The following is a 10,009-nucleotide window of genomic DNA, read 5'->3' as shown; positions in this document are numbered from 1 at the left end:
AAGATTTTTCTTTAAGAAAATAGATGATATGCCATCATATCCTGAAGCATAAGTGTTTTTTAAAGACAAAATTGTACTATTAACCTCCACTATATCTGTTTCCAATAAAACAAATGAATTAAGTGAAATGGCGCCTTGATTATTTTTAGATTTGAGCTGAATTTCTGATAAATTTAGTTGATTTAAAATATTTGATGCTAATTCATTACCTATATTAATAAAGAAATCATTTATAAATTCAATAGAGTAAACTGGAGTGTTCTTAAGTTTTAATAAATTTAAAGCATTATCAGGGCTTTTTAATGAGTTACTGTTTATATGGCAAATGCGTTTAATAGTTTTCCATGACTTTTTAATATCTTTTCTGTTATTATTAAGCTCAGTTTTATCATAGTTGTTTTTAGAAGTATGTAAAATATTACTGCAATGATTCCTATAGCGTTTATATATGAGTTCAAGTTCCTTATTATTTGGATCGTTTTTGTTTCGGCGGTGTAAAATATCTCTGAAACGTATTATATTCTCTATTTTCATATAAACAATAATTATTTCTGCATTATTATAATGCTCTGTGATATTTTTTTCAGGTGGTGGTTTTAATCCAGGAAGTTCAGGATCTCCTGGAAGTCCTGGCGGACCAGGTGGGCCAGGCGGACCCGGTGGTCCTGGCGGATCTAGTGGACCAGGAGGCCCTAATAGACCAAATGGACCTAATGGCAACTACCCAGGCACTATCGGTTAGTAGTTCTTTTATTACATGTTAAATTACATTCAGTACTGACTCATACCCGTCAAACGGTCTCTTTTAAACTTTTCCAAATATTTTTGTAACTGTGATTCTAAACTCTATTGATATCAAGATAAAATATTTTACTCAATAATTCATAAATTGACATGCTAAGATTCAAATGGTAAATCCCCTATTATTCCGTACATACGAGAAAAATAAATATTAGTTAATTTCATTTCTTTGTTGATTTAAAATACTTAATTGCACTCACAGAAGACAGAGAAATAAAGTACATAAAATAAAATAAAAAAACATTGACTACTATAATATTATGTATTTCATGAGTAGAGACACTTTAAGCAAACCAAATTTACATATAACACATAATTATTGTCAACAAGCAGTCCCCCCGGCTTCGCCCGTGGAATTTATTTACGTTTTCTCTCTATAAGAACCATCCTCGTACTTCAAGGAATATTTTATAAAAAGAGTTATCGAAATCGGTCCAGCTGTTCACGCGTGATGCCGTGACCAAGGGAAATAGGGATTCATTTTTATATATACAGAAATTATACACCATTAACCATACATGTCCATTAAACAAAATATTTTACACAGGACAACCAGGTCAAGCCGGAGCTCCAGGTTTACCAGGAACTCCAGGAACTGCAGGTACTCCAGGTAGCCCAGGCGTGACAGGCCCAAGCGGTGGTTACTATCCAGGTAATTGCAATAAACTTTTCAACCGTGACATATTGTAATACGACCACGTATTATTAAAAAATCATTAATTAATTTTAATACAAAATGCAGGTTTAATTACTATTACGCGCAAGAGTTTTCCGCATTCTCTATTTTCATATAAACAATAATTATTTCAGCATTATTATAATGCTCTGTGATATTTCTTTCAGGTGGTGGTTATAATCCAGGATCTCCTGGAAGTCCTGGCGGACCAGGTGGGCCAGGCGGACCCGGTGGTCCTGGCGGATCTAGTGGACCAGGAGGCCCTAATAGACCAAATGGACCTAATGGCAACTACCCAGGCACTATCGGTTAGTAGTTCTTTTATTACAATATGTTAAATTACATTCAGTACTGACTCATACCCGTCAAACGGTCTCTTTTAAACTTTTCCAAATATTTTTGTAACTGTGATTCTTAACTCTATTGATATCAAGATAAAATATTTTACTCAATAATTCATAAATTGACATGCTAAGATTCAAATGGTAAATCCCCTATTATTCCGTACATACGAGAAAAATAAATATTAGTTAATTTCATTTCTTTGTTGATTAAAAATACTTAATTGCACTCACAGAAGACAGAGAAATAAAGTACATAAAATAAAATAAAAAAACATTGACTACTATAATATTATGTATTTCATGAGTAGAGACACTTTAAGCAAACCAAATTTACATATAACACATAATTATTGTCAACTAGCAGTCCCCCCGGCTTCGCCCGTGGAATTTATTTACGTTTTCTCTCTATAAGAACCATCCTCGTACTTCAAGGAATATTTTATAAAAAGAGTTATCGAAATCGGTCCAGCTGTTCACGCGTGATGCCGTGACCAAGGGAAATAGGGATTCATTTTTATATATACAGAAATTATACACCATTAACCATACATGTCCATTAAACAAAATATTTTACACAGGACAACCAGGTCAAGCCGGAGCTCCAGGTTTACCAGGAACTCCAGGAACTGCAGGTACTCCAGGTAGCCCAGGCGTGACAGGCCCAAGCGGTGGTTACTATCCAGGTAATTGCAATAAACTTTTCAACCGTGACATATTGTAATACGACCACGTATTATTAAAAAATCATTAATTAATTTTAATACAAAATGCAGGTTTAATTACTATTACGCGCAAGAGTTTTCCGCATTCTCTATTTTCATATAAACAATAATTATTTCAGCATTATTATAATGCTCTGTGATATTTCTTTCAGGTGGTGGTTATAATCCAGGATCTCCTGGAAGTCCTGGCGGACCAGGTGGGCCAGGCGGACCCGGTGGTCCTGGCGGATCTAGTGGACCAGGAGGCCCTAATAGACCAAATGGACCTAATGGCAACTACCCAGGCACTATCGGTTAGTAGTTCTTTAATTACATGTTAAATTACATTCAGTACTGACTCATAGTCCGTGACCAAGGGAAATAGGGATTCATTTTTATATATATACAGAAATTATACTAACCATTAACCATACATGTCCATTAAACAAAATATTTTACACAGGACAACCAGGTCAAGCCGGAGCTCCAGGTTTACCAGGAACTCCAGGAACTGCAGGTACTCCAGGTAGCCCAGGCGTGACAGGCCCAAGCGGTGGTTACTATCCAGGTAATTTCAATAAACTTTTTAACCGTAACATTTTGTAATACGACCACGTACCTATTATTAAAAAATCATTTATTAATTTTAATACAAAACGGCAGGTTTGAGTAATCAAAATGCGCGTAATAGTAATATTACGCGCAAGAGTTTTCCGCATTCTCTATTTTCATATACACAATGATTATTTTAGCATTATTATAATGCTCTGTAACATTTTTTTCAGGTGATGGTAATAATCCAGGAAGTTCAGGATCTCCTGGAAGTCCTGGCGGACCAGGTGGGCCAGGCGGACCCGGAGGTCCTGGCGGATCTAGTGGACCAGGAGGCCCTAATAGACCAAATGGACCTAATGGCAACTACCCAGGCACTAACGGTTAGTAGTTCTTTTATTACATGTTAAATTACATTCAGTACTGACTCATACCTGTCAAACGGTCTCTTGATTGAAAAAAAAAATAAACCGGCCAAGTGCAAGTCAGACTCGCGCACTGAGGGCTTCGAACAATCCCTTTTTTAAGGTTCCGAATCTCAAAAGAAAAAAACGGAACCCTTATTATAGGACCCTCACTTAGATGTCCGTCTGTGTGTCTGTCTGTCAGCACCCTTTTTCTCAGGAACGCGAACGCGGATGCATCAAGCTGAAATTTATATCCATTACTCCTGTCTACGGTACCTTGATGATGTGGAAAAAATAAAACGTATAAGCCAACTTAACAATATCAATTTAATAAATGTAAGTATTCATGAGTAAAAGGGTTGTAAGTTGTAAGGAACTCAAGGCACGGACGGTTCTCCACATGTTCTCCGGGTTTATGGAGCATTTGAGTGCCATTAAAACCAAAAATATCTTCAACAAAAAGGTCGTGTTCCATCGTTACAATTATTATTGAAAAATGAAAGTATTGATTGAAAAATGTTTCGTATTGGTTGAGATGGTTATTAATCATCGCAATAGATAGCGCGCGGTGTGTCCCTTAGACACATAAAACTGAAAGAATAGATTAATTCCATCGCTCTGGCGGGTCACGGGATAGCGGATGCTTGACTCCAACTCAGCCAGAGTTGGTCAAGCATCCGCCCCAGATCGGCGTGAAACGATGCGGGTTCGAGTCCCGCCTCGTGATCAAATTGTTTCTATTCTTTTATAAATTTATACATACTTCTATAAAATAATATCTAACTCATACAAATAATATTCTATGTTTTATTTCATTTACAGGACAAACAGGAAAGCCAGGCACTTCAGGGTCACCCGGAGGTCCTACCGGTGGTGGCGCACATTACCCAAGCAATACAGGTAATCGACCGCTAATAGCAATATCTTGTAATCGTGTATTGAACTGACACAAAATGTACTAATGTAGTCGTTATTTCGAAACATTCTTTAAATTATATCATTTGTTTACTGTCTTTTTAGTATGTTTCAAAACAACGATATCACTAAAAGAAAACCGAAGTAATGAATGAATATTCTTAATATAATGTTTGGTTCCACAGGTGCTCCGGGTGGCCCAGGTGGTCTAGGCGGCCCAGGAGGAGCAGGAGGTCCAACTGGTCCTAGCGGAGGCGGTTACTACCCTCCAGGTATATTATGCATAACTGGGTTATTATTAAACGTTAAGAAATATTACTGTATCCACTTCATTCGCGTACACTTTCGTATTCTGCATTTCGTTTTTTATAATATTTTACTTGTCGACATTAATAATGATGTTATGTTTTAGGCGGTAGCAATTATCCAGGAGCACCAAGTGGTCCAGGAGCTCCAGGTGGACCAGGTGGACCTGGAGGTCCAGGCGGCTCAGGCGTGACAGGTCCAAGTGGTCCTTTAGGCGGTAATAAGCCGGGACAACCAGGCCAACCAGGCTTGTCAGGTGCACCAGGAACTCAAGGTACTGACGGTTCTCCAGGTTTTTGGTAATTTTTTCACATCATACGATGTTTCCCCGTTCTATTAGTTGAGATTAGCACAGATACATAATTATATAAAATAGTATCTACCTCATCCATAGACCATAATATAATATGTATACTATATTTTTTATCATTTACAGGACAACCAGGGAAGCCAGGCACTTCAGGGTTACCCGGAGGTCCTACCGGTGGTGGTGCCAATTACCCAGGCAGTACAGGTAATCGACCGCTAATAGCAATATCTTGTAATCGTGTATTGAACTGATACAAAGTGTAGAAATGTAGTCGTTATTTCGAAACATTCTTTAAATATATCATTTGCTTACTGTCTTTTTTGTATGTTTCAAAACTACGATATCACTACAAAAAAACCGAAGTAATAAAAGAATATACTGAATATATTGTTTGGTTCCACAGGTGCTCCGGGTGGCCCAGGTGGTCTAGGCGGCCCAGGAGCAGGAGGTCCAACTGGTCCTAGCGGAGGCGGTTACTACCCTCCAGGTATATTATGCATAACTGGGTTATTATTCAACGTTAAGAAATACCACTGTATCCACTTCTTTCGCGTACTCTTTCGTATTCTGCATTTCGTCTTTTATAATAATTTACTTGTCGACATTAATAATTATGTTATGTTTTAGGCGGTAGCAATTATCCAAATGGTCCAGGAGCTCCAGGTGCTCCGGGTGGCCCAGGTGGTCTAGGCGGCCCAGGAGGTGCAGGAGGTCCAACTAGTCCTAGCGGAGGCAGTTACTACCCTCCAGGTATATTAAATAAAAATGTCTTTACAAAAATAGCGTTAACTTCACGAATTTAGGCGGTTTGATATTAATTATTGTTTCATCGGTCGTCTATCAAAAAGTTAAGTCATGACAAACATAGCTTAGAATAACATGAAATCGAAAGCATAACTGCGTTATTATTCAACGTTAATAATTAATATTACTGTATCCACTTCTTTCACGTACTCTTTCGTATTCTGCATAACATTTTTTAATATAATAATTTACTTGTCGACATTAATAATAATGTTATGTTTTAGGCGGCAGCAATTATCCAGTCACACCAGGTGGTCCAGGAGCTCCAGGAGCTCCAGGTGGACCAGGTGGACCTGGAGGTCCAGGCGGCTCAGGCGTGACGGGTCCAAGTGGTCCTGTAGGCGGCAGCGGTAATAGCATAGAATAACATGAAATCAAAAGCATAATTACTGTGTTATTATTGAACGTTAAGAAATATTACTGTATCCACTTCTGTCACGTACACTTTCGTATTCTGCATAAAGTTTTTTTATAATAATAATAATAATGTTTTGTTTTAGGCGGTAGCAATTATCCAGTCACACCAGGTGGTCCAGGAGCTCCAGGAGCTCCAGGAGCTCCAGGTGGTCCAGGTGGACCTGGAGGTCCAGGTGGTCTAGGTGGCCCAGGAGGAGCAGGAAGTCCAACAGGTCCTAGTGGAGGCGGTTTCTACCCTCCAGGTATATTAAAATCTGTCTTTACAATAATAGCGTTAACTCTTCACGAATTTAGGCGGTTTGATATTAATTATTGTTTCATCGGTCGTCTATCAAAAAGTTAAGTCATGACAAACATAGCTTAGAATAACATGAAATCGAAAGCATAACTGCGTTATTATTCAACGTTAATAATTAATATTACTGTATCCACTTCTTTCACGTACTCTTTCGTATTCTGCATAACATTTTTTAATATAATAATTTACTTGTCGACATTAATAATAATGTTATGTTTTAGGCGGCAGCAATTATCCAGTCACACCAGGTGGTCCAGGAGCTCCAGGAGCTCCAGGTGGACCAGGTGGACCTGGAGGTCCAGGCGGCTCAGGCGTGGCAGGTCCAAGTGGTCCTGTAGGCGGCAGCGGTAATAAGCCGGGACAACCTGGCCAACCAGGCTTGCCAGGTGCACCAGGAACTCAAGGCACGGACGGTTCTCCAGATTTTTGATAATTTTTTCACATCAATCGATGATTTTCCTTGTATGTCTATAATTAGTGTTAACAATTGTTGGCTATCCTTTGTAAAATAAATAAATTAAATAAATAAATAAATTTTTCCGTTCCATTAGTTGTGATAAGCACAGATACATACTTCTATAAAATAGTATCTACCTCATCCATAATAATATTATATATATGTACACTATAATTATTATTTTATCATTTACAGGACAACCAGGAAAGCCAGGCACTGCAGGGTCACCCGGAGGTCCTGCCGGTGGTGGCGCCAATTACCCAGGCAATACAGGTAACCGACCGCTAATGGCATATCTTGAAATCGTGTATTGAACTGATACAAAATGTACTATAATTGTAGTCGTTATTTCGAAATATTCTTTAAATTATATAATTTGTTAACTGTCTTTTTAGTATGATTCAAGCTAAGTTTAATAGAATCGTTGTATAAGACTTTATGCTATTTATTTCACGATCTAAAAAAATATTAAAAATATGAAGTTTGTAAAAATTTACAAAGAAAAATATGTTTTTTTTTTTGGGAATTTAAAAATTAATTCGAAGCTCGAAATAAGAGAATAAAAAGTTTATTTAATGGGGTATATACCCTAATAATATTATTCAGCCATCAATTTATTTAAAAATTACTTTATTTAACTGATAATTACATTCGAAGTCGTGCATTAAAAATTATCAGAATCAGATATCCAGTTTTTCTTAGTATATATACAAGAAAATTATTAAAAAATCGTTTATACTCTCTTTGTCTTTTCAACAAACGGAAAATTTGATTAGGTCTTTAATCTAACGCCCAAGATTTACCCCGATGCATTCAGCACACACACACATATATAAAGTATCTTTTTATTTATATTTTTATTTTTATTTTGATAGTTATTATTATTTATTTATTTATTATTTGTTCATTTAAGTTTTATCTAATAAAATAAAGCATAAATAATAATATTTAAATTACAATATTTATTCCTAAAACATTAATAAATCGACATTTCATTTAACTACATCCATGTCTAATTTTGTTTGTTTCTTAATATTTTTTTCTAAATTTTTTTGTATTGATGCTTACAATACAGGCCACGAGTCTAGTGTGGTCATCTTGGTTCAAATAATGTATACTCTATTTGCTGTGTTAACAGCCTTAGAGCGTATACGCACTATGCGGGTAGCCGCATTGCGGGTAGCCGTCCGGCTGACCGCAAGCACAATTATGTACGTAATATTCATTTCTATGCGCACTGTGCGGTCTGCGGTAGCCGCATCGCAGTGCGCATAGAAATGAATATTACGTACATAATTGTGCTTGCGGTCAGCCGGACGGCTACACGCAATGCGGCTACCCGCATAGTGCGTATACGCTCTTATTGCCATAAGTTCAACGAGATTGTATGCTTGATATTTGAATAAATATGTTTTACTTTTTTTTTTTACTTTTACTTTACAATGTAATTTTATTATTACAGGTGGTGATTCAATAGGTGCACCTTCAGGAACAGGAGTACAACCTCCAGTTTATCCTCCGGGAGGATATTACATGCCCCCATTTCCGATCTACGTAATTCCATATCCGCTGCCAATCGTCCCAAGTCCAGGGTCATGTCCATGCTATCTCCTGAATCCAGGCAATAACAGCAGTAGTACAGCTGTCTCTCAAGGTCAAATGCCAAATCAGAATCAGTACTATTCACCATATGGTATTATAGGTTTCCTACCAGTAGTTTTTGTTCCAAGCTGTCCAGGGGGCACAACTGATATGCAAACAGCGCAACAAAATTTCCCTAATGCAGTACCTGTATCTTATAATTGCGCTCAGTGCCAAGCGAATAGAGACATCTATAGATTCTTGGGCAGATTCGGCGGAGGACGCAGTGTAAATTTGACAGACTTAAAAGAAATTAAGTCGCTACCAGAACTAGAAAGCTTATTAATGAATGAAATTAAAGTTCCCGAAAAGAATCTTCGCCGAATTGCTGTACGTGCACGCGCTCTTAATGGCGAAAAAAATGAAAAGAAGATTGTATTAAATACGAAAATTTAAATAGATATAATTCGAATGTTTTAATTATTGTAAGTAGATTAATAAGGGATAAGAGGTAAAATTTTGGAACTGGCCGATTTATACTTGGACGGTTTCGAAATTTCCTAGTTGAGTAAATTCTGTTGTGTGACATTTGTCTACGTTGATGAACATTGCATATAATATGTACAAAAAAATATGTATATTTAAAATGAAAAGATAGAAGTACCCAATGTTAGAGATTTTATAAATATGAATTACTCAACTTTTTAGAATAATTTAAAATGTCATTTGATGTGTAATGTAAAGTTATTGTGAAATATGAAGTCTAAAATAGTGTAAAATAAACTAATATCAAAAATATATAGACTTTCTTTATTTACTTCGTATTTATATTGACTTACCCACATTTTCAATAAGCTGGAAAGGAAGAAAGCAAACTTATCTTCTTATATATAAAAAATATGGATCTCAAAATGTGTTGGTAAGCGCATAACTCGAGAACGGCTGAACCGATTTCCATAATTCTTTTTTTATTATATTCCTTGAAGTACGAGGATGGTTTTTATGTAGAGAAAACGTAAATATATACCACGGGCGAAGCCGGGGCGGACCGCTAGTATAAAATAAAAACATTGTTTTAGGAGGAAAATGAGTGTTTGTATCATTGAGGTACTACGTACCTATACATAATAATACCTCAATGGTTTGTATGTAACTTGTATGTAACCTACTCCTTTCGACTCGATTTTGACCCACATAAAACCGAATAATTTTATTAAAATTTTGTATACTTACTTATCAAAACCCAGTAACAATACAATAAATTCACGAATTTATATTAATAATAATAACAGCATTAAAATCCGTTGCGTAGTTTTGAAGATCTAAGCATATAATATGACAGACAGATGTGCAGACAGGCAGCGGGACGCGCCTTTGTTTCATAATAGGTATGTAATGATAGTGATGATGTGAAAATATATGCTTGAAAGTTATATGTAA

General features: G+C 36.5%; 1 protein-coding gene across 1 annotated transcript; it reads left to right on the top strand.

Moving 5' to 3' along the window:
• Positions 1 to 908: 908 nt before the first annotated feature.
• LOC149904584 (uncharacterized) lies at positions 909 to 9,367 on the top strand. The gene is made up of 18 exons (XM_090107066.1): positions 909 to 930; positions 1,349 to 1,453; positions 1,645 to 1,785; positions 2,400 to 2,504; positions 2,696 to 2,836; positions 2,986 to 3,090; positions 3,308 to 3,457; positions 4,304 to 4,381; positions 4,582 to 4,668; positions 4,809 to 4,976; positions 5,139 to 5,216; positions 5,416 to 5,499; positions 5,640 to 5,762; positions 6,041 to 6,166; positions 6,317 to 6,475; positions 6,753 to 6,935; positions 7,184 to 7,261; positions 8,451 to 9,367. Exons 1-18 carry the CDS (start codon positions 909 to 911, stop codon positions 9,023 to 9,025), a joined length of 2,508 nt encoding a protein of 835 aa, XP_089963192.1. The 3' UTR covers positions 9,026 to 9,367.
• The last annotated feature ends 642 nt before the right edge of the window (positions 9,368 to 10,009 follow it).

The sequence above is a fragment of the Colias eurytheme genome, chromosome 11 (genome assembly GCF_061535395.1).
Source record: "Colias eurytheme isolate Ceu_HAF_F1 chromosome 11, ilColEury1 Martin Lab GWU primary, whole genome shotgun sequence".
Taxonomy (NCBI): Eukaryota; Metazoa; Arthropoda; class Insecta; order Lepidoptera; family Pieridae; genus Colias; species Colias eurytheme.
The sequence above is the reverse complement of the archived record's forward strand: the minus strand, read 5'-3'. Positions and strand labels throughout refer to the sequence as shown.

What these genes read in the sequence shown, in the direction of transcription:
- LOC149904584 (XM_090107066.1), top strand. Translation starts at nt 909, where the DNA reads ATGGTAAATCCCCTATTATTCC. An exon ending in CAACTACCCAGGCACTATCG is followed by an intron (nt 1,786 to 2,399) that starts GTTAGTAGTTCT and finishes TATTTTACACAG; the next exon opens with GACAACCAGGTCAAGCCGGA. An exon ending in AGGTGCACCAGGAACTCAAG is followed by an intron (nt 6,936 to 7,183) that starts GCACGGACGGTT and finishes TATCATTTACAG; the next exon opens with GACAACCAGGAAAGCCAGGC.